Source organism: Phycodurus eques, chromosome 14 (genome assembly GCF_024500275.1).
Source record: "Phycodurus eques isolate BA_2022a chromosome 14, UOR_Pequ_1.1, whole genome shotgun sequence".
In the NCBI taxonomy this organism is placed as follows: Eukaryota; Metazoa; Chordata; class Actinopteri; order Syngnathiformes; family Syngnathidae; genus Phycodurus; species Phycodurus eques.
The window spans coordinates 13530414-13556145 of record NC_084538.1 but is presented as its reverse complement, the minus strand read 5'-3'; the positions used below and the strand labels follow the sequence as shown (position 1 = coordinate 13556145).

At 42.4% G+C, this 25732-nt stretch overlaps 1 protein-coding gene across 4 annotated transcripts; it reads right to left on the bottom strand.

The window, feature by feature from the left end:
• Positions 1-375: 375 nt before the first annotated feature.
• Positions 376-25646, bottom strand: rtn1a (reticulon 1a). 4 transcript variants are annotated; one of them, XM_061696242.1, is made up of 9 exons: positions 25086-25646; positions 13239-13955; positions 11722-12393; positions 3526-3733; positions 3298-3436; positions 2667-2736; positions 2326-2372; positions 2180-2238; positions 376-1859 (listed from the first exon to the last, which is right to left on the bottom strand). In XM_061696242.1, exons 1-9 carry the CDS (start codon positions 25306-25308, stop codon positions 1817-1819), a joined length of 2178 nt encoding a protein of 725 aa, XP_061552226.1. In that variant the 5' UTR covers positions 25309-25646; the 3' UTR covers positions 376-1816. The 4 variants fall into 4 exon arrangements, with proteins under 4 accessions (XP_061552226.1, XP_061552227.1, XP_061552229.1 ...); XM_061696243.1 differs by lacking the exons at positions 11722-12393; positions 13239-13955 and having other exon boundaries at positions 25086-25643; XM_061696245.1 differs by lacking the exons at positions 11722-12393; positions 13239-13955; positions 25086-25646 and adding an exon at positions 7637-7960.
• Positions 25647-25732: the final 86 nt, after the last annotated feature.

The window sequence follows — 25732 nt, the reverse complement described above, 5'->3', positions numbered from 1 at the left end:
TTTCTTGTTCAAACAGTTCCTCGGCAGTGGCAATAAAAATAGTTTGTTCCAACAGATGGCACTTGCCAGTCACTCTTAGGTCCTGTGACCCAACTTGCCACCATGCACACTCATGCACGCACACATGCGCACGCAGGCACAAAGTCACACACACAGACAGCAGGCACAATGTCACACACACACACACACACACACACGGTAATACAAGCTGAGTGATGTTTCTGTTCACTGCCTTGGATGATTTGTTTGTATTCAAATCTCCCTTACCTAAATATCTTAACATATTGATTCCCCGTACACTGTTAATATGCAAATGTATTAGCTGATATTGTCATCAATGAAAGAATGTGACCTCGTCAGTAAGTCAATTAAGGAAATGTTATCCATCAAGGTACATTTATTTTGTCATGTTCTTGTATTTAAATACATAGTGTAAGTGCAAATAGTTAAGAGTTCAGGGTCTAGGGAACTACACAGTATAGTAGAACATAGTACAAAGTTGGACAGTTATTCAAACAAGCTTGTTATCACCAGATACCCCTTGTCTTCATAGTAGTTGTACAACAGTACCCACAACATTAGCATGTGTGTTGTTCCTTATTGGTATACAAAAGCAAAAAGCTATAATACCACATCTAAGACGCATATTTTAAAATTAGTTTGTGCTTGGAAACACCAAAAGGAAATCGTCTATACAGTCCCCTCCAAAAGTATTGGAACGGCAAGGTCAATTCCTTAGGTTTTTTTTATTTTTTATTTTGGGTTTCAGATCAAAAGTTCAGAATTCCAGCTCTTATTGCATGGTATCTACAACGAGATGTGTTAAACAACTCAGGTTGGGTCCAGTGATAGACTTAGCCAGTCTAAGACCTTCCACTTTTCCACCCTGATGAAGTCCAAGTCAATCAAAAGGCCTCAGGCCAATAGAGCATGGATTTTACCTCCTGAAGAGGAGACTGAAGGGAGAAACCCTCACAAGCAAGAACTGAAAGAGGCTGCAGTAAATGCCTGGAAAAGCATTTCAAATTAAGTCAATGGGTCGCAGGCTTGATGCATTTATTGCAAGTAAGCGTTATGCCACCAAATATGAAATGTTATTCACTTTTAAGTTAATTTAATCTCTTTAGTCTCTACAAATACTTTTGCTCACTTGAAAAGTGGGTGGCTTTAAACAAAAGGTGCTCTGTCCTGAGTTGTTTAACACATCTAGATGTAAATGAAATGAAAGCTGGCGTTCTGAACTTTTGTCTTATATTCATCTTTTGATCTGAAACCCAGAAGTCTTCATTATACAACAAAAACAAAGGAATATACCTTGCCATTAGAATACTTTCGGAGGGGACTCAGTGTGTGTGTGTGTGTGCACACACACACACTGTGAGAAGCCCCATCTGCTTACTTGAACATGAAGCAGCGAACATTGGCAGCAGAGCAAAACTGTGGCCACTTAGCTGTATTTTTTTTTGTGCCACACCATACAGGTTTGTGGTGAACACTGCAAAAGCTAAAATTAGGCGTGGTTTTCAAAACGGCACAAAATATAGCAAATATTTACCCAAAGCTCGACTTCATGCTTTTTTGAATAATAAACACAAACAAGTATTGTCTCTTTAGTTTTTTGAGTTGTGAACTTGTATACCTAGAGGCGTTATGAATGTGATTGTGTGTTTTATTAGTGTTTACACTGCTCTAGACAGGGTGAAGGCTTCTCTAGTGGATGCTTTTAGAGAATACCAAGATGACAAAGCGTGATGCCCCTTTGACGGTGACCGCGCTCTTCAAGCATGAGCGAGCGTCCTCCATGAAACTTGTGGATCTACTCCTCCTTTCTCTTGGCCCCAGGGATCTTTGCTTGTATCCTAGACACAGATAACAAGTAGGAATTGCATGTTTTTGATAGGATTAAGTCTCGGTTAGACAGTAAAGCACCTGCTGCTCCGTTCTCTCTTTTTATGGTGCTCAATTGAGCCCACACGTTAGGTTTTACTAAATAAGGAGAATGATGGTGGACATTAAAAAAAGTGCACTTGTAACTACTATAGGTTTTTGTTTTTTTCCCACACCTGGATGTTGACCATTGGATGAAAGACTTTTAATCTTAGTTTCAATACATAAGGGACTGTTCTTTAATGCTTAAGTCTTTATGTGCTTTGAAAGAAATTTCTGAATGTACACTCACTTCCCCACCACAGAGTTGACATGGGTCCATATTAGTCCCACGTATTGATCTATCTGTGCCTAGAAGGGGGGGGGGAAAAAAGGATGATTTTTTTATTTTTTTTTGTCTAATAGACCTTATGATGGTTTAAGGTTGAATATCTTTACCTGATGCTTCTCATATACCACGGGCATGGTGAACATGGAGACCACAGCTGTAGGCATAAAAAGAGGCATTAAAATGCACTGTATTCTCACTCAATGTGTGAACAAAACTACTTGCGTATCTTGGGCAAACTGTGTAAATATCTACACTACAAAGTTATAGCTCCTGACACACTGACAGAAATGCTGCCCTACTTAGGATTACATACGTAAAAGCTAAAAATAACCTGTGTATCCAGTTCATACCGTCACATATTGCTCCCGATGTGTAATGCAAAAAAGGTCTCTTAAGTCAACACGGGGTGGAGTAAGACACAGAGTGGGGTGAGTCAGGGTGACCTCACCTAGGATGACCAGTGTCAGGCCGTTGAAGAGAGCGCCCACATAGGTCAGAAGCCACATCAGCACAGCAAACTGAACAGAAAATCGAATTTTAAAATGGTTTTCCTTTCATTGTTGGTAATGGAATTTAAAAGCCCCAAGAGCCAGATCCTGCCATGAGATGTTTCCACCAAACATGGTCTGCTCGTCACGGTAGAGTGAGGAATGTTAAAACCTGATCTTGCTCATGGGTGTGTGTGTTACTTGCTACTTAAATGTGTGACATCATAGACGTGCGTCACAGGGTACCCAGTCAATGATTTCAGCAAAGTAGAGGTAGGCCTACTTAACACCATAAACAGAGGACAACAATGCAACATTTTTTGAGCATGTGCCTGTTTTGTCCTTTCCATTCCTATTTTTACTGGTAATTCCTGTTGTCCACCCTTTTGGTATGTTGGTTGGTACATCAATGGTAGGATGCCACAAAGTATGGGAGTTAAGATTAGTAATTTTAGCACACTAAGTTGCTTATACATCAGAAATCCTAAAGAATCGTGAACAGACGCAAACTGTCCTGCTTGGTGGAAACAGGACTTGGTGAAATAACTTCCAGACCAGTGCCAAAAACGGAAAAAGTGATTGTATGCAAACCTTGAAAGAGTCAATCAGGTCTTGAACAAGGAAAAGCCTGCGCAGCTCCCTCATGCAGGTGTTGGTGTAGAGCAGGATTTTGTCAGCATATTTGCTAATTTGTTCCTGGGATAGAGAGATTTCCATCTCCAGGTAGCCTCTGGATTGATGCAAGTACAGAAATTAAGTCAATCAATATGCAAACCCTTTAATGGATGACAAAATGTGGTGTGGTCATGGTTCACTCACTTAAAAGGATGCCCCTCATCCGTTTTCTGCACAGCCTGGAGCACAGATTTGTAGATGCGGAAGCTGATGGTGGCAGAGAGGGCAGCCAGGGCTAAGTAGGCCCCAACACTGACCACGCTGAACTGGGTCAGGGAGAAGAGGAGAAGAAGCACGCCGCTGAACACGGCCCCTGACTGCTTCACATTCCTCCAGTAGAGCAGGTCAATAGCTGAGGGGTGAGGACAGAGACAAACTGGGTTACGACCCACAAACAGCGTGACCAGTTATTCAGTAATTCGACTTTTCATTAGTCAAATATGTTCTCGCACCCCCTACTATGCCTGTTTGACAGTGGATGCTACACACCACACATCTGGGTCAAATAGCTGAAATATGTCATTTATTGGCATCAGCACACCCTTGGTTCTGGTTCTAATCTAGCTTCCTCGTCCAACTATGCAACCCAGTGCCAGGTGGAGTTGTCGCTATACATCCATACAGGCCCCTTTGCTGGTCTCAGTTCGTTCATCACGGTTGAGAGCGATCTCATACGTACACAAACATACATCCCATCCAAACGAGCCAAAAAGCAGGCGTCATATTGCACAAGTTGCCTGAGGAAAGTTAATGATTGACCCGTTGCTGACAGAAATGGGACCACAATCAGCATTTGTTTTTTTAAAAGATAACGGTTCAGTGTGACATGGCCACACTGATAAGCACTCAAATGATGGATGGTGATGTATGGAGAAACTTCGTACTTCAACACTGACCATGCCTTTTGTTGGCTTTGCATCATCTAGAGGTGTCAACGGTGCCCATCTGTAGGTCACCTGAAAATGTAGGCTGGTTCCCATGGTAACAGATGCCTTTTATTACCATTATGTACATCCCTGCTAATCCGCCGACAATAATATATTCACCGTGCATTCGTTGGAGTTGACGCCTGACCAGGCCTTATCATGTCTGTATGCTGAGAATAGTAGAATTGCTCCTGAGAATGATCCCTCCGGTGCCTTTCTTCTCCTTCCAAAGCAGTGCAACTGCTTTTTTGCCTGCTCTAATTTTAGCCATAGAGTTGTCAATGGCATAGTGATGACGGCCATCTTTGCTTGCCACTGAAAAGGCGTCTGTGAAGTCTGGAGAAGACCTCAGAGCGCTTCAGACTCATTTTGACTATGTGGGTGCACGCTCTAACGGTTCCCCTTACTTTCTAATGCAACATATATTCATCGTCTCTTCTCAGGACGCAATGATGTGTTGCATATCTGTCAAGTAGAAGTAATCAGGAGGAATTGGGAATGGCGATCGACATGCTCTGCCATCCCTATCTGTGACGACAAGCTGGGTCTGTTGGAGATGCTGTGAGAATAACACATGCATGCACAGGTGTGTACCTACTGCACTAGTACCCCCCTTGTACACACACACACACACACACACACACACACACAGAACGCAAAGCAGCTTTACTGTAGAGACCGGGTAAGTGCCGCACAGCCACATTGTAGAGGTTAAAGCATTAGCTTTGTGCAGTAGAAGCGGGTACTGACCTGCGGCTCCCATGGCTGAACAGGGAAAGAGGCAGCTGCTTTATTCACGGACAAAAGGAGAGTGTTGGGGGGGGGGGGGGTGCGTTTGTCCCCCCCTTCACACACGCACGCACACATTGCAGAGGAAAGGAGGTTCTACAACCGCACGAGCCAATCAGCAGCTGTCTGATGAGTGACAGCGCTTTAAGGGGGGCGTCTATGGGTTGGGTTGGCAAAGAAGCACAATGCAATCCAGCACACACACTCCCATTTCGATATGGTCTTTTAAGCTCGGGCAGCACTGCGGTCTCGTGGCAGAGTTTAAAACCAACACTTTAAAACTACCATTTGATGCTTTAACATTCAAATTGAATCCCTTCTAAAGACGCGCACATACAGTGGCCATTTACGGGTGCTACATCACAATGGTTTGGTGGAAATAGTCTGCCGAGCACCTGCCTGATGCAGTTACCATAGCTACCATATTCGCTCCATTTGATCACCGAGAGATTGGAGAAAAGGAGTGGGGGGGAGGTGTTCTTTGGCAGAGATTTAGTTGGTCTGAATCTGGGGATCCATAGGGACATAATGAGTGTGCACCCCCGTAAAGATCAAGACTGCCACTCCCTTTTACTGTGGAAAACAAAGGGACAAAGGCAGGTTAGCAGAGGTCTCTTACCAGTACAATGACTCAACCTGCATGTAAAGGGATGAGGAGAGGAGGTCAGTCTTATGACTTAATATATACAAACACACAAATTGAACAGACAACGCTTTCGTCATTTCGTACAGAATGACTGTTGTGCCATTGAGGGGCCTGTTAGCTATTAGCGCCCATCGTCATCATACATAAAGAAAACAGAGCAAGTGATTATCACCCGTGACAAGAATAAGAATCCCTCCCACCCTTCTCTTTTTTTTTTCCTGAAGTGAAACTAGTTTAGCCTGACCTCATTAAATCACTGAAGACATCCTTGTGGCCTCAAACAAGTCATCAGCCCAAGTGTGCAAACATGCAATGGGACTTCTGCTGCCAAAAAGTTTAAAATGTAGGACTTGGACATGTTGCCCTTTGAAACATCCAACTTTCATATAAAATAGATTTATGAACACAATTTACTCACCACAATATTAGCTACACTTGCACAATCTATGCATAAAATTACCTTTTACAAAATTATTTTGCTCAATTTTGATTGACAGTGTTAATTTGTTGAATATTGTTTTGTAGATGCAGTTTGCAGTATTGCACTGAGATGTGTTATACATGTTTATTAGCTTTCTCAACTACTAGTCCAACAACGTTGGTTCTACTCAACGTTGCGACTGATAGAATAGTTAGCAGTTTGTAAGGAAAACCCGGTAATACACAACAGAAGCCAACATTCACAGTGGAGTATAATTTTAGTGTGATTCATCTTAATTCCCTCCTGCCCTCTTTGCATTATATCTGACACATGCATCAAAATGACAAGGAGTGACTGCACCATGTCATGTAAATATATATCTAAACATCTTAATAATCTTGTACACATTAATGATGCAATCACTGATAACTTTGAAAACATTAATACAGAGGCAGCAAGATTTCACCAGGCTATGCGTCTGCCATATTTAAACATACCTTACGCATTTAACAAGGACATGCATTTACATGTGCCCCCCACTGCATGTATGTGAGATCCTATCATTATGGAGAAGTGGATGTAGCTGCTTCACTTCAAACACTTGTCCGGTTTAAGATCAGTGAGTCAGTTGTAGCGCATATAGAATGACGTAACACCATCATTGAGGCTTTATTTACTCAACTCCTGTGAATTGGCGCACAGCATCTTTTACCAGCGGAGGCCACTATTTGAAACGCGGGATTCAACAATCGCTATGGTTTGTGGATGCATCCTACCGGATAACTTTAAATTGACATCAATGTGGTTACATAATCAAATTGCTCATGCAGCCATAGGGCTAATAACCAACTGGTATTCTGACATTGGAAACTTCTAAAATCGGCATTTAAAATCAGAGGCCAGTCGGGAGGTGATGATGATGCTCTCTGGATGCAAACAGAGGGAGGATGTTTCTCCCCCCCATCATGTTCTACAAGGTACCATGGTGGTACAGCAGATAGCTCTGATGTAATCGGGATGGGTGTGCCCTGGTTACCATGGGAACAGTGTCAGTGCTGGCCGGATTCTCATCGTGGCAATAAAACGGCATATGCATGTAAAAGCAGTACCGTTTAAATTGTATATATTAAATATTAAAACTAATATTAAATATCTTTGCATGCATGTCAATATGAACAGCATGAATGCTGCTATGTATGCAAGTTACTCTCATCACTCCCCCCACGCTCCTCCCGGTTTTGTCCTCACACATGTAACACAATTGATTGTGCCATCAGGGTGTGTCTGTGCAAAAGGGAGGTAAGTGACATTGTTCTGTTCCCCGACATTTGACTAATTCAGTGATTTACGCACGTAAGCAAAGCACACTCAAGAGTACACATTTAAAGAAATTGGAGACATTTAAGTACATGCAAGACAGACACATAATACGTATGCTCGCATGCATGCACACGAACAAATCCAAGCAAGTACCCTGGCCCTTCCAGCCGCTCCAGGAGCTTTCCTTCTTCATCACGTCTGCAGAGGCCTGCATGCTGGTGATCACTTTTATCCGTTCTCTCGCTTGCTCTTTTCAAAAAATTTTTTACAGCGTCCACCTTCTTGTTTGTGCACTTCTTCTGTGGCTCGTGCTCACTCGCTCATCGCAGAGAAGGCATGAATGGTCGAAAAAGGATGCAGAAGCATGGCGCAGATGACAGTGAGGGAGGGAGCATGGGAGGGAGGGAGCGAGGATTCCTAGATGCTGCTGGCTGGCAGAGCTCACGCACTGATGCTGTGGATTGGCAAATGTGTCTGTGTGTGTTTGTAGCTAGGAAAGGGGGAAGGGGTGCAAATTGTAAACATCACAAGTTGCTGCTGCAACAGCAAACCAGCCATGCGATGATTAGTAGTCAACGGGGATGAGAGAGTGGGTAGGCTTTTGTCTTGAAAAGGTTTGCAGCCTAGGTTTTCGCAACAAAAGCTTAACCAGTGCCGCTAACGGACGGTGGGAGGCAAAGCAGGCTAATCCATCATCATACAGCGGTATATTGACTTTTTTAGTTTTATTTCATTCTGCAACCAAGATCGTAACTCACTTTATTTTCAATTCATCCATCAATTTTTGCTATTGAAATTAATTGAAATTCCATTATTCCAGCTACCAAAAAAACCCATAACTTTTTTGTTATGTATTTTAATCAAGAAAAATAGCCCCGTATTGTATAAAAAACTGAATGTAATGAAGTAAACTGATTTTGCAAAGTGTTGTATTGCACATGTGCTTTAAAGGGACGCGGCCTAGTGAGTAACGTTAGGAAGCTGTAGTCAGGTTGGCTTAGTTGGTTGGATTTGTCTGCGTGTGAGCGTCTGGGCATGAGTTGTGGCTTTTCAGCAGCTCCATGCGATTGTCCTTTGTCTGTGTGTTTGACTGTGCCATTCAATAAACGGCTGAAAGTGCATCAGTGACTGTGGCTCTCTTTGCCATGTAAGGGCACTACAGTACCTTTAGTGCATCCATTTTTTCCCCCACTTCACTTGAGTAGCAGTGTGTCTGAAGCTCACTCGTTTTGGCTCTCAAAGCAAAAACAATCGACCAAGTGACTGCTCATAACGCAAATAAACTAATCAATTGGGGCACTGGTAAATCAAGGTACCGCTTTTACTTTCAAATCATTAAGTGTTGAATGCTTGTATTTATTTAAGATTGTTTGTGATACAGTATGATTTTCTTTAAAGGTTGAACATAGCTGACCCTGCTGAGGACTGCAGACCAGTTGTGCTGTGACAGTATTTATGGTTGTGTTAAGCTACTCAAATAGCCAATTTCCACTGTGACTCATTGAGTGCTTTTGCTTTAATAATGAATATGGAGAGGCATGCATTTTGCATGCAAGCTTAAGCACAATAGTCCTTGTTTATTACATTAGGACGTGTGTGTTTACTGACTTCCTCCCCCAGAATAAGGGCAACTGCAAATGCAACAGATATATGGAAGATGTACCTGAAACAAATACGAGTGAAACTGCACAGTCACCATGATGTCAATAGTGACAGGAAAACACTCCCTTGAGCTACATCTCAAATAACCCATCCCCCGCCCCCTGTAGCCGACCCCACCTTACACCTTCTGTTCACTGCAGCCTCCACACTGCCAACACCCACTACCAAGTAGAAAAAACAGATTCTCTGAGCCAGACTGAACGTGCTCCCCCATCGGTGTTGCTATGGTAACTGGGGATGAAGCTCCAACCTACGGTGCTGAACAAAGATACACTGCTCCCTCTAGTGGTGGACAAACAGACATGACCTGTTTTTTCCCCCCTTGTATTTCCAGAACCTTCTCACAATAAGTAAACAAAACAGAAAGAGCTCGATCAGAAGCAGTAAAAATACTTGGCACCTCAACTTCCCCTTAAGTTGGGCCTGCAAGTATCGTTAGCACCCACTAATGATATATATTCATGTCTTTTAAGAGGATGCATCCAAAGAAAAACATTCTTTTTTAGCCATTAAACAATATGGTGTGCAAGTGTAATCCCTTAAATCACTCCTAAGGTCCTTTATGTAAACAGTGAGAGAAAAGATGACCAATAGTAGGCAAAATACACATTCTAAGGTTAAATGTGCATCTTAGATTGAATAAACGCCATCTGACTGTGACTCCCATGTCTGCTTTACCTAATCCCAGGATTTAAGAGTCCAACAAACAAGGAGCAATATGCTGCAAAATGCATCATCTCTACAATTTAAATATCACTCTTTGCTCACAATCAGCTAATTTCTTGGTTTACAGGTCTGACAATAGTTTGTCTCCCTTTTTCGCATAGTCAAGATGTGAATTGATGAAATTTAACTCTTTTTTTCTCCTTTAAATACACCACTAGGGGGAAGCAGACTCACGACAAGGTCTTCACACGTGCACATAGAAGCAGAGCAGCTGGGTAAGTCTGTGTCTCTCTCTAAACAAGCCTGTTTAGTTTGTGGCCTTGTCAACAAAGCAACACAACAGCATGCCATGTAGCAGCTTGCAGTAGGCAAACCAAGTCAGGGAATGTATTGCTAGTGCTAATAGGGCTATTTAAATTATGGTCTTTTTGGCTGAAAACTGATCAACAGTTCATTTACGAGACACTGGCAGCTTGAAATCTGAAAACATTTGAAAATGCGTATCAAAGTGACTTTTTGAAAACTTTATTGATTAGGTATGAATGCTAAACAGTTATCTGTAAAAATGGAGGACATGCATATGTGTCGGCTTGTGTTCAGTCTGGGCATGTTCGAGTACAGCACATCACAACCAAAAAAAACCAATGTAGTACTGAGGGACGGGTGGCACAGTGCCCGACTGGTTAGCACATCTGCCTCACTGTTCTGAGGACCGGGGTTCAAATCTGGCCTTGCCTGTGTGGGGTTTGCATGTTCTCCCTGTACCTGCGTGGGTTTTCTCCCACATCCCAAAAACATGCATGGAAGGTTAATTGAAGACTCTAAATTGCCCGTAGGTGTGAATGGTAGTTTGTTTACATGTGCCCTCCGATTGGCTCGCAACGAGTTCAGGGCGTACCCCTCCTCTCGCCCAGAGTTAGCTGAGATAGGCTCCAGCATAACCTAGTGAGGATAAGTGGTATGAAAAATGGATGGATGGATAGTGAGTGACAGAGGTGCTGTTGTACTATTTGTTTCGCTCCCAACTAAGTGTACATTAACCACTGAAATGCATTACTTACAGGACATATATACAATTTTAAACACACATACAGTGAATCATCTCGATTCGCAAGGGCTAGGGACCAAATCCCGCCTCGAACAGCAAAAATCTGCAAATTGTAGACTTGATGCCCACCCCCATGTTAATAGTTTAAACCTACTACTACTCAACTAAAATCTACTCAAACAATGTTCCCAAAACACTTAAATATACTTTCAAACTTATCTTACAACAGTACCCTTGAAAAGAAATGGCTTGCATCTTATTTGATTTAATTTAAAAAAAAAAATATATATATATATATACAGGAAGTGTGAGAACACTGATGTGTATGACACCGCTTCGCAACCTCGTTAAATACCGATTACTACTTTCCTATTAGCCATTTTATTACAATTTTGACTCGATGATACATAGACTGTTAAACCTACTGAGCTCGTTCATCACGTTGCTGTTTGCTGTCAACGCTAGCTACTCCTCCACTAGGATGGCGCCATAGGCGCGTAGCTTTTTGGGGGCATCTTAGGGGTCATTAAAAAAAGAGCACAAAATATGTGGATAGGTGGGAATAGGTGTTTTTCAGGGAATAGATTGTTCTACAGAAAAATTAGAGGGTATGTGAATTGGTCAATGACGATCAGCGAGGGTTCACTGCATAGTGTATGTGCAGACCAATGGTATGCAAAAGGTGGTTTAAATAAGTCTCTGACAGCATTAACTCTGGATTGCTATTCCTCAATATTGTGGGATATTTTGAAAGGTGAAACAACTGACTAAAAAAGTCAAGCGCTGGTTAATCACAACACATAGAGACAGTAAGGTTTGGAAAGATCAAGATGGAGAAGAACTAAAGTATAATCATTCTCACCTTTTTTTTTGTTCAAACCTTCCAGGAGGAAGGAAGGAGTTGATTTCCCAAGATCCACTTTGCCTTCATTGGTCTTCTTGTCCTCCAGATTGAACCTCTCTGGACGCACCTCTGGGGGCACAGTAGCAGTCGGAGGCTTGGGCTTGCTCAGGCGCTCTTCCTCTGCTTTGACCTTTTCTTTGACCGAGGGCTCGGCTGATGCAGCCCGAGGGGCACTGCGGGCAGTAGGGACACTTGGAACCAGGGAAGAGGGATGGCCGGCTCCGAGATTGGGGCTGCCCACGCCCTGCTCTCTTTTGGGACTTTCTTCTGATGCTGACTCAATGAAGAGGTCGCTGTCGAGCTCCGCCTCTCTCTCCTCACGCAGAATGCTGTAGGCTGCAGGTGGGGCATGGTTGCCGGCCAGGCTGGAACCAACCTTAGAAACAACCGGCGGGCTGTCAAAGGGACCGCTGGACTGGTTGAAGGTGCCCTTGCTTTTAGGTGGTTCGGCAAACGGGTTGATATTGGCCTTGGGAGAATCCTCAGACACCAGTTCAATCTCGGAGTCTCCAGACTCTGCACTGCTGCCATCTTGGTCCCTGCCACCGACCTGTGGACCTGGACTATATTTGGTAGCTGCAGACTTCGCTGCATCAGCCTTGAACACATCATGGGAAGGGAACTCTTTTTCTGCAGAAAAATAAATACTACAGTCTACTATGAATTCATCATTCAATCATTCAGACATATATTAAATATATAGTACTGTAAATTACGGGTGCACAAACATTTGTGCTCAAGGGCCACATTTGATTTTTAAAACAGACAGATGGGCCTGGTCTAATAAAGAAAATGTTTCCAAAAACGTGTATTAAAAAAGTTTATTTTAATGAAATAATTCACGTTTTACGTTTATAATTAATTTACCAATTTAATAAAAAATAAATTGTAAAAAATAAATGTATGTAAAATGTATGTACTTATAACAAAAAACTGTGATAAGATAATGATTTTTTTTAGATGAAAAACAATGTAACAAATATAGATAGGATCCTTGATAATGTGAATGCTTGGAGGCCAGATTAAAGAGTGGACCAGGTCATTTTTGCTCACCCTTGCTGTATATGGACAGACTTATTGGGACACCTGGTCATTGTCATCAACAGGAATCCAAAAATGTGGAGTTGGTCCACCCTCTGGAGCTATAAAAGCTTCCACTCTCTTTGGAAGACTTTGTACAAGATTTGTTGTGTGTTTTGTTCTCTTAATAGAACGTTTGTGTGTTCACGGGTCACTGACGGACCTGAGAGATTAATTAATATTCTAGTTAATCCCAAAGGTATTAATGTGTTTTCTTCCACACCAAAGTCATCGAAGCATGAATGTCGCTTTGCGCACTGGGGCACATGCTGGAACCTCAACTTGCATCCTGGAACTCAAAACTGTTCCCACAAACTAAGACGTGTCCCAAGACTTTTTCATTTAGTGACTACTCGGCAATATAACAATAAAACAGGCATATGTGCTGTGCTTACGTGTAGGTGAAGCATTGGGGGTTGAGGCGGGGCTCTCGTCCTCTGGTTCTGACAGGGTTACAGTGGGGACCCCCTGCAGGCCCACACTAAGCACATTTTCACGATCACGATCACACCCAGTGGCTGGAAGGGGGCGCTGCTGAGGCTCGGCCTTGGATGCTGGAGCCTGCGACTCGGTTAGGGTGATCTTCACGGGGCTGGCTGACTGTGGTGTGCCTCCCCGGTTCTGGTAGGAGCGGTAGTCGGACGGCTCCTCATCAGACGGCTCCTCCACATAAGGGAAGGAGTGGGACCCCAGGGCTGGACCTAGATTCTCATCTTCTTCCTCTTCTCTTCCAGGGTTCTTATCGATGTAGCTACCTAGTGAGTCACGACCGGTCAATCCTGTGTCCACCAGGTTGTTCAGCGCCCCCTGCTGTTGGTCCTGGCGATCATCCCCATGGCTTATGTCCATGTAGTTGTAAGATTCTGTCTTTTCTAAGCCTGTGAGAGACTTGGGCATGTCGTTGGGCAGGTTGGACATGGTCTTGGTGCTGGAGCTGAAGGTGTACATGTCAGTGGAGAAGTGGTCCAGGCCGGAGGACCCAGAGGAAGCCTTTACGTTGTCAGACAGATATGAAGATTCTTGACCTGATGTAAAGCTCTGATTGGACAGCAAGGAGGTGTACACGTCACCATAATTCATAGGCTTCCTGAACAGGCCTGACATTGGGTCACCTATGAGTCCATCATGGACACGCGGGAGGAGAAGAAGTAAAATATAATTAGTGATAACTACAAAAATGGAGATAGCTTGAAAATGCACAAATCTGACACGATTCTGTGTCAAATGGCTCTTAATGTCATAATGTGCTTGAGGTCAGACTGGATACACAGTTTTGCAGCCCAGCGAGGCACCACTAACAGAGCCTACTTGTGCCCAAGCGGTGGACAAAGGAGGATTGTTCAGCCACCAAAACCCACAGAGCCACAACCAGTGTCTGTTCTAAATCATCCATAACACTAATGCTGCGTCTCATATCCAGAGATGTCAAATGTTCCAATATGGTTGTTTTTTTTTTATGGGCAGTTGTCATATGGCTGGTGTTATGGATAAGTAAAAATGTGCCGGAGAGGACATTCTGCACGCTTATTTCAATAAGTTGGACCACTGTCAAAATCGTGTTGGAATTTAGGTCATCATACATCTATAATTGAAGTATAATATAAAAGTATTAGTATTGTTAGTGTTGTTTGGAATCTTTCTGGTGTGTGTTTGTTTTGAATGAGACACGTGTTCTTTGCTAAATCATAATGTTCCTGACAAAATATTGAGAATTTTCCTGAGAGGTGATGATAGCGGTTGGCATCTCTACATATCCACCGTCAGAAATGGAATAGAAGACAGGTACCCTTAAGTCTACATTACTGTATCACATAGACTCCAGTCCATGATGACTGTTCGTACCTTTTTCAGGGCTAAACATATTTATGTCATAAATCTACGGTATAAAAGCAATACATCTCATGGTACCACCCCGTATAACAAGGCACCGTGTCCCTACATCAGTGAGGTCCTTTTTGTGTGTGCAGTGAACTGATGTTGAGCTGTGCAGATCCAGGCATATGTGGCGCATGCCGCTGACACATCGCCATACACAAATCCACCACCAGTACTTCTTTTTACACATCAATGCAGAATGCTAAAATGTTACTTGATAAAGGTTTTTATGATGGTGACAGTTTGAATATACAATGGACTATATCTGCATTATTCCAATCGGGGAAAAAACATTTTTGAAATCTGAATAAATCAGAGGTCAAGCGGTGTCCCCTCAGATTGTATTCAGCCTTAGAAGTTCCACTGTATTTCAAACCATCTGGCCAGAAGTAAAGGTTAAGTATTATATAATATATAAATAATATATATATTCTATATTGGCACGGTGGACGACTGGTTAGTACATCTGCCTCACAGTTCTGGGGACCGGGGTTCAAATCCCGGCCCCGCCTGTGTGGAGTTTGCATGTTCTCTCCGTGCCTGGGTGGGTTTTCTCCGGGCACTCCGGTTTCCTCCCACATCCCCAAAACATGCGTGGTAGGTTGATTGAAGACTCTAAATTGCCCGTAGGTGTGAATGTGAGTGTGAATGGTTGTTTGTTTCTATGTGCCTCGCGATTGGCTGGCGACCGGTTCAGGGTGTACTCCGCCTCCTGCCTGAAGATGGCTGGGATAGGCTCCAGCAGCCAACGACCCTAGTGAGGATAAGCGGTAAAGGAAATGGATGGATGGATATTCTATTTTGAAAAGTAAAACTATAAGTGCACAGTGACTTTTCCATCACCCAGAATTATTATGCCCAACAATTGACCGGTTATACATACTGTAGGAACAGGCCGTAGCCATGCTCATGGCATATATTGTATAAACCCAGCACCCACTCATACTCAATACTAATATTTGTGCTGTGTACAAGTCTCGTTGCCCCCTGCTTCTGTCCTCTAGCCCCCGCTTCCTCCCGTGCAGGGGTGGCACTATAAATAGTCTGGCTCCAGCTGCTGGGCTTGGATGAGGGGGTAAAGATTTAAAACTGCTGCCTTTGGGTTAGCAGTAGAGGGAGCATGAAGACTGAAGTGACAGAGGAGACAACAGTTCAGGACGTCCCTCCCTACTTCCTCTCTTAAAAGCCTCTCCACCCTTCCTTTCTCCCTTTGTCATTAACAATACACCACGTCATGTGCAGCACAGTCATAAGTCACGCTACGCATCCAAGCTGAGACCCAAAGGAGGAAATGAAGAATACAATCTGAGACATTAGCCCGTATGATCCCAGTATGAGACAGTGCCACAAACCTCAGTCAAACGTTGACAACAATAATCTTTGTAAAGGCACAATAATTGATAACACTCTTATATTGACTGTCATTAGATTGTGGTGCTGTACCTAATATTGTGGCTGGTCAGTGGAAACTTGATGGCATTTGTTCAAATTGTGCCCAGTGACATGAATGCCCTTGATGTGATGCTAAAGCGAATCAACAAATAATCCTCTTCATTCCACTACTAGCGTATAGATCCCCTCAGCCATCACCCTGGCAACGCCTTCATAATCTAGCACTCACTGATTCAAAACACTGACAAATTCCTCCTCGGCAGATGTGGGAAGCACTCGGAGCCACTACACGGCGTGAAGAGAGGTGATGTGTAATGCTCTGAATATTCACTAATCTGAGTCAGGCCGAACTGTGGGTAAAACACCCCCCTCCTGCCTCCCCCAGGTTCTCTCCAACTAGCGCCACAACTCAGCGGGTGTTGTATAAGTCATCTGCATCAGTGACGAAGTAGAATGCTGATCTTCACTGGCCGTGATGACAGTGGCTCTGTGCTGTTAGTTGAAAAACCTGCAGTATTGAGACTGGGAGCATTTTCAACCGAAGGGACCCACAAGGCTCTGACAAAAGCTTTGCCACACTCACATGGGATTAGAGGCGACAACAGAGGGATTCTCACACTGATGCCAACATAATTATGTCACTGAATGGACGGATGGTTAGATTTATAAAAAATAAAAATAAATAAATAAATCCTGGCGGATGCTCGGTGAAGGGGGCTTTCGTTGTCCTGAATTGAATGCGGGCTGACAATCTGTGCTAGGTCATATACAGGGAACTTGTACGCAGAGCAGAGATCATATCAAAAAACGACCCATGTTGCAAATTGATTGCATGGGAACTTTTGGAAATGACAGAAAATAAGTCCCAAATTTCTCTGTAGGGTTTTCAACCTTCAAAAGAGCAGTAAATGTGCTGCTCAAGGATGATTCAGTTACTCCATCCATGACCTTCTCAACTGTGGTGTTATGTTTCAGGAGTTTGCTTTCACTCCATGACCTTGTGGGAAAAAAATCTATCAAGCTCCTGTTTAATCTCATGAAGGCCATCTGTGCCTTTTGCTATTTAGCTAATATGGAATTTGTTACTCTGTTTAGACGGCTTTCAACTGAAAATGTAGATCGTTTTGGCATGCAAACCTTTGAAAATTGGTCTCAAATGCCACTGCCACTCCCTATTTAACACAGTTCTACTCGCTATTGATGCTCTTCCATTGACTGTTTCTAGTACCTGGTCAACCCGCATGCCAAGTGTGCTGAACCAATGCAGTACAGTACAATACAGGCAACCCATTTTGGGTGGGTCGGGATGATCTTGGAAAAAAAAGTGCATGTTTTTATATTCAGATTTTTTTCTATACAGTACAGATAAATTTCCATACTGAACATATTAGGTTACATATTATAGGATACACATAATAGGAACATTTTAGGCTCAAGCCGATACTTTACTCCATCAACAAATACAGTGCAGCTCAGCCTCTGGCTAGCGGACATCATGGCTAGCAATATGCTTTTGGCAGTATGTAAAAGTCATTTAAAACGGTGTATGAAAATACAATATACTGTACATGTGTTTTCAGAGGCAATTTCTAAACAAAAAAATGTCTTCTATAAAAGTGGGTCATGACTAGGGTTGGGCATCGAGAGCCGATTGGAACCGGGAATAACATTCCGGTTCTCCCGGAATCGTTCAAATTAAAAATCATTTCGCTTACCAGTTTCAATGCCTACAGTACGCCGACCCCGAAGAATCAGTGGCGAAAATCAAAGACGCGGCTGCGCAGTGGTGAACAAAAGTGTGTTTTAACTATCTTAAAATAAATAACCAGTCCCCTCAGTGCAAAACTTGGATTAAGATTATATTGTGCAAAGGAGGCTTTCACTATGTTTAGAAGTCTGATGACGTGATCCTTCCCGCTCCGAGCCTCAGCCTACACTACGCGGAACTTCAGTCAAGTCAATTGGATGAGTGTGAAACAATAAAATACATACGTCTATGCAAACATTGAGGCACCTAACAAGTTGAACGGTGGGTTGCACTCTGGTTGCACTGATGGTTTTGAACGTTTACTTTAGTCTTCAAACCAATGTAAGAGCTGATGACAGACACACAAATTAAAATAGAAATTACTATACTGGAAAGAAAGTACAAACAGTCTCACTACAAGTTTAAAGGTCAAACTAGCAACTTTACATCACAATGAATTGGGACAAAATTCGCAAAAACGTCTCACAGTATCACAAACACTAACCCTGTGTCTCATCGCTGGGTAGGTAAAGGAATCGTTTTAAAGAGCATTTGGTTCCATTCATTACTCTTTCGTTTCATTTTTATTTTTACCGGTGTCGTGTGAAGTTATTTTTCGTGCCAAAATGCTGAGTTCCGGTGCAAACCCTTCAAAATAAAAAGCGACATGCTTAAAACAGGATGTCAAGTTAAAACTTGTACATGTAAACCCATTTGACGTGATAAAGCAGTCGCAAATAAATATTTTATCAATGCTATATTGAACGTTTAGCGGAAAAAAATAATTAATGAATATTAATTCAATTCCACACACGTTGCCTTTTAGTTCATAGGTTTGCGGTTCAACAGTTGAGTAGAATAAGACAAGATGAGTCATAATATGATTGTGCTGGGAGGTGATGAAGTATACGATTCTTATGCAGTCATCACGTTACTCAAACTTGTAATGACTTCTAGATTAGCTTTACGTGGCCACTTACTATCCTATTTCAACATCTGTGAAGGCACAGAAAATGGTGTTGACAAAGGCGGTGTAACGAGTGAGAGCAGGTACAAACAAAATGACTTTTACGAAAATAGAAAAATAAGAGAGAAAAAAAGTTCCACTGAAAATTATCGACTGTTCTGAGTTGCAGTGATCCAAAGCAATAGAAGCATGCAATTATGGCATGACGTATCACTGCAGGCCACAGAGGACAAATGTTATTGTTCCATTGGCTTAAGGTAGATCAATGAAGAGGCAGTTTGAATAAAAGCTATTTGGATTCTGGAGCTGTGATGTTGTATTGATTTTTTTTCTTCTTCTTCTTTTTTTCCCCTTTTCGTTCCCCTTGTCTTGATATTTATGGCTGAAGAGTGTGCAGTAGAGTGTATACTCCAAACTGTCAATTGAGTGTAACTTCTGATTGGCATTTCACTTGCATCACAAAGCAGAATATAGCATGAGAGTGTGAATTTGCTGAAATAACCTCCATAAAAAACAATGCAGATGTAGTTTTGTGTGTGATAATCGCACTAATCCCATGAGAAGTGTTGCAATTCCCTGCGCTGGGATTTACCTTCAGCACAGGCATGAGAGATGATGGACACAGACAGAAGCATCGTATTACACGTCCTGCCTCTTAAGCATTCTTGGCGTAAACACAAGGGGCAGTAGCACGTCAAATAGTCAGACAGAGATTGACTGACATAAACAAAGCCTTGATGTTCTTAATGTCCACCACAACAGCAAACTTTACAGAAACAATGACATTTATATCAGTCTGGAAAAGGGTAAAAAAGCCATTTGACAGGGTTTGGGACTCCAGTGAACAACAGTCAGTCGTTTTCCAAAAATGGAGAAAACAAGGAATAGTGGTGAACCTATTCCAAGAGTTCAACAAGGACTGATCCAGGAGGTCAGAAAATAACCCCGTAACAACATCCAAAGAACTGCACATTAGAAAGACACTGAGCAAAAAAGGCATCTATGAGAGTTTCAAGTCGAAAACTACTGCTGATAAAAAGAACACAAACACTCGCCAATGGTGTTAAGCAGAGTGTCGTGCACATCCTCAACACACCCCAGGACAGCAAGGTACATACAGTACACAGTTGACAAGTAGGAGAGCACTATTACCTGCGTGTGTTTTGATTTAACAAACATGTCTGTTTCAGTAGTCCTAAGTCTAGGCACTTTGTTTTCTCACTGACCTCAGTGTTGAATGAACATTAACATTTTCCCAAAAACTCTGATGATGACTTTTGATGAAATATTCTGGGGACTGACAAGACAAAAGTTTAATGTTTTGGAAGGTGTGCAGCCCATTTGATCACAACATATTTTACACATTTATTTATTTATGTACTTTTTCACATCACTGTAAATGTATTGGACATGCTCTTAATGGCAAACTTGGACCGTGAAGACTAGTGACAACTCCAAGTTGTAAAGTTGTAAAAATAGACTTCGATTATGTAACAAAAGCTGCCTCCCAGACCCCCCCCCCCCCCCCCCCCCCGAGCCACTTCATTTGTATATGGTCATATTCTAAAAAAGCAGACTTCAAGTCTTTATTTTAAGCATCGGAAAATAGATGAATGCATCATTTGCGCTATCTTGTTAAATCCTGACATCACTCACCAATGAGGATGCTCACACTCCCACCACAACTGCACACTTCCCCTGTTCTGTTTCATCTCCATCACAAAGTCTGAAGAGACCTTACAGAGACCTGAGACCTTAAATGATTCCCAGCACCCCTAAACCTATGATCCTAGTATTGCTCCTGCTTACACTGCTCCCCTTGGGAGAATGAGCCAAGCTCTCGACATGCAGCTAAAAAGCAGTGTTGGCTCATGTGCGAACACTAAGTGCTTTGTGCACCCGAGACACACAAAGAAGAGCCAGACAGATGAGCAACAGCCTCACCTTTGTAGTCCCTGATGACATGCTGACACCACTGTCTGATTCATTGAGTCGGCAGGTGATTGTGTATTTTGATTACATTGTTACATGTAAAATGTAAAATGGTTGTTTGTTTGTATGTGCTCTGTGATTGGCTGGCAACCAGTTCAGGGTGTACCCCGCCTCCTGCCCGATGATAGCTGGGATAGGCTCCAGCACGCCCGCGAGCCGAGTGAGGAGAAGCGGCTCAGAAAATGGATGGATGGATGTATGTTATAGTGCAGCCATTTGCTGAAATCATTTAAGTTCAACAAAACACGTCCTTGTATATGATAGATATGAAGTATGGCATGACTGTGTGGTTTTGGTGCCGGCCCGTGAAATGAGAACGATAGGCGCAGCAAAGGCAGGAAGCCAGGCTCCTTGTTTTTTTTTTAACATCTCATGAATTTTTCAGTGAACTCGTGAAGGAAAAGTGCTCGGCACCAGTTTTCATTGTCAGCCTTAAAGCTGCGATATGCTGAGGAGAAGGATAAACTAAGAAGGCACATCTTTATGTTGAAGCATGACTTTAATTAACAGTTGGGGAAAAAAATACTAAATTGCAACTACAGTCCAGTATATCCCTCTATACCTCCAGTATGAATGCATTTAATAGAAAATCAGGGCAATTAAATGTCTTCATTACACCTTACAAGACACTTAATTAGGTACACCACACTACAGAACGATAACTTTTTATTGACACTGTCATGTATTCATTTACCAATATTTTTTTCCCAGCAGAAGCCTGAAGATTTTGGTCTAACATTGACTGTTATTTTGAACTGTTCATAATTCCTTACACCTTGACTAAGGTTCCAGAAGGAAAAAAAAAAAATGAAGAAATGAATAAAAATGGCACCAAAGCATGACGTTGCCACCACAATGCTTCCTTGTAGGTGTGGTGTTCTTTAGGTGATAAACAGTGTTGTGTTTGCCCCACATATCTTTTGGAATTATGACCAAAACGTTCAACCTGTGTTTCACTAGACCATAATAAAATCTACCAAACACGTGGGAAAATGTGTTATGGTCATAGATAAGGTGGAAGGAATTTTGAACAATTCAAAATGGCAGTCTGTGTTGCCAAAACACCTTCAGACTTCGACTAAAAAGTAATAAAGCCTGTTGGGAAAAGCCGACTAGAACATCTGAACTTTATTTTAATCAGAGGCACTTTAAATGGCAGATGTGTACTGACTCCCATTTGACACGAGTTTGATGTGGATTGGTTAATTATCCATGCCGCCGCATCCCAGTTATAACACACACGCACACTTATTTCAGTTGTTTACTTTTACTTCCTCTCTTGAGACAATTTTTTTTTCTTATTGGAGTGTGTTGTATGGGTTACAGGTCACATTAAGGGTGGAAAGTTTTTAAATGATTTATCTTCGTCTCATTTTTTTAAATGTCTGCCATTTTAACAGGGTTGTGTGGACTTTTTTCTATCCCCTGTATATGTAATAATCAGCATTTCTGGTGAGTATAACACATTTTATTTAAATAATTTTGTGTACTATTAATGCTTTATATAATTGTGAGTTGATGGTGGTATAAAAGGTGGATTAAGTCAGGTAAATTTATAGTATAGATTACAACCTGCTCCAGAGCCATATGTGGCCCTTTCATCCTTCAGCTGTGGCTCTCTGCGACTTTGGAAAGTAAATAGAGTATTTAAATTCAATTAGTTCTGAAATTTTTCCAAAAGTTATTCAAATTTGAATATCATGGTGCTCTTGTAACATTAAAATGAAGTTTCTTTTGGTTTGTCTCTTTGTTTTTTGTCAGTCAAAATATGCATCACAAATGCAGATGCATGAGGGGCCGTTAGGGACATTATTCAGGATTAGCTCTCACACTTACTATTCAAATGGTTTCACACACAAGCAAACTACTGAAAGGCTCTCATAAGGACTACTCAAACACTCTCATACACATGAGTCTTGCTCTCATTGACACTACTCAAATACTCTCATTGCCTACTCAAATGCTCTCATTAACACTAGTCAAATGCTCTCATTTGAACTACTCAAATGCTCTCACACACGCGCCTTGCTCTCATCAACACTACTCAAATGCGTTAACGCGAGCGCGTCAATCACATTCTCGCACACATCACTGGCATTCACGTCAATCATGCTCACTTCGTGACTAGTGTAAATCTTTTATTAGGTAGTTCAATTCAAAAAGTGAAATTATAGCGATGAACTGCACGCTGCACACACTCAGAGTGAAGTATTTCATATTTAAAATCTGTATTATTTTGATGATTGTAGCACATAGCAAATAAAAAAAATCCCCATACTGAGAAACTAAATTATAACGTCAAATGAAATAGTGAATTAATTCAAGAAATAAAGTGATTTTTGATGTAGAAGTTAGACTAGAATTAGCCCTCTGAAAAGTACTTCAGTGTTTAATCACTATGAGTACTGAAGAAAAACTTTTCAACTATATTCTTATTTATTGAGATGTACCTATATTTAAAAAAGTCATGAAATATTTGACTCTGACTGTGTGTAGCCTGGAGTGCATATCTATGACACGAGTTTCACTCCGACAATTAAATTCCTTCATTCCCTTTGGACACCTAAGTAGGTACACCGGCGCAGGGGAGCTTAAACGCGACTATCCGGCCATCCTGCCATCCTGCCTGCCACGAACCGTATATGTTTCAGATTGTAACGCAGCGGTGTTGAAACTCTGTCTCGAGTCCAGGAGTAAACACACGTCCACCGCGCTTTAGCCCGAAAGGCACATTTATTCGGCACCATCCGCGTCCGAATAATGGCGTTTCGCTCTTGATAGATGAGCCAGCCTCGCCCTTCGTCATACACGACACGGCTTCTGATTGGCCGACCATTACGTCATATCCTACAGCACTTACACATTAAAAGCAGCCATTTTAAATCAATGAGGAAAAGCGTTATTCTAACACAATAATCAACAAGTATACGACGTATATACATTAAACATATATATGTATGTACTATACAGTATAATGCTATGTAACGCTACTGCTTAAGTTAGGCTTACTATTGTACTTGTTTGTTCCGTGAGATTTTTCAATTGTAAAATATGTTTCTTGGCTCCATAAAGGTTGGCAATCACTGCTCTAGTGAGCTCATGTATTCTACTCAATCAAGGTCAAACCAACATTACGACATGATAATGGGTGCTAACTTACTGTAATTAAATTACTTTATTTTTAATTAAATTACTTCACCCACACCGAAACTAATTCGACAGAACGGTGGCGAGCCATATCGTATTCGGACTACGTGAACATACCTCAAGCGAGCCTTAAATGAACGTCATCTCCTGTCCTGCGCACCGGTGACCACCAACACAGGTTCCCCCCCCCCCCCATTTTGTCCTTATAATAGTCGGCGCGATCCACTCGTGTTGTCATCGCAACGGTTACTAGTGTATCCGGTCGCATTTGACAGGATAAAGCCCAAAGATCGTAAAAAACGGGATGCGGCGGTATCTGAATACCAGATTTTATTGCAGTCGTCTGACATAGTGCAATCGTGAACGAGCAAATTTGTCTCGTAATCTGATCAGGCATTACGTGTTGTCTGTCTTACACCGCCGACATGTTTTTTTTTTTTTTTTTTTTTTTAAATAACTTTATTGGCCTGTCAGATATTTAGAGTACTATGTCAAAAGACACGCGACAAGGCTAAAAATAAACTAGCTTTTGGATTCAAAGATACTGTGCAGGATGGCAACGCGGAGTAAATGTCTTTTGCGGAGCCGATCAACGGCGAATTATGACGTGAAAGCCGATCAGCATGAATTGCTAATTATCGTCCGATACCGATCAGGCCGATAAAATCGGTGTAAAGTATAGAATAATCTATACAAAAGATACCAAATGTATGCCACGCCACTGGGTTTTAAGGTAGACTTTTTGATAGTTATTGTGTTCGATGCCACTGAATTCTTCGTGTGTACCTAATAAAGTGTCTTGGATGATGACATTTTGAATTGTCCGGTTTTCCCCCTTACACTGCATTAAGTAATGCTGCGTCCAGTGATCGTATGTGCAGGCCTGCAGTGATGTCAGGTCATGCTCACTGTTAATGCATGCTGCAAATTGTTCCAACACTCCTCCGTGGTCACATAGAAGAAAGCATTGTCAACATTCATTGTTTATACAGAGCGGGAGGAATTTTACTTTTCACTGAGTTAACCCTGTGTTAGATTGTTTATGAATTGGTTGGGTTTTATTTACATTTTTTATTTTTTATTTTTTTAAGGTATGGAGCCTGCACCAACTGCCGGCCTTACCTGTAGATGCAGTTTCCATAGCAACTGGGTGCCTTTTCCCGTCGTCCTGGTACGGATGAAATTGTCGATCCAGGTCGTCGGCCGCCTCACCGCCGCTCGGCTTCACTTCGTCGCGCAAATCGTCGAGGCGCGTCGCCGCCTCCGCGTTGCCAAACATGCGGCCGTAGTCGTCGCCGAACCACTTGTCCTCCGAGCCGAGCTCCTCGCCGGACTGCGCGGACATGCTCGCGTTGAGTGTGCGTGTGTGCTGGGTTACGGGCCTGCTCGAGTGTGAGGCAAACACGCTATGCGGCGTCTGTCAGCCGGGGTGTGCGTGGACGCGTCCTCGGATGAGGCGGTGCGCTCGGTCGTGGAGCAGCAGAAGAGGAGCGGGCGCGATTCTTTGAGTTCGCTGCTCGCTACGGCGCTGACGTCATGGTGCCCGGGCGTCTCGAGGTAGCCACACTTATATAGGAGCTGCCGGCATTATGGCATCTAGAAATGACAAGGCCACAGTATCCATGAATGTGGTAAAAACAACCCAAAATAATGTGTACAAATCATGACAAGAAATAAGGATCAGTCTGCTGGGAAACTCGTTCAAGTCGTGTGGCGCCCTCGCATGGCTCATTGGTGTACGACATCTTTCAAAATGGCTCCCTAGCAAC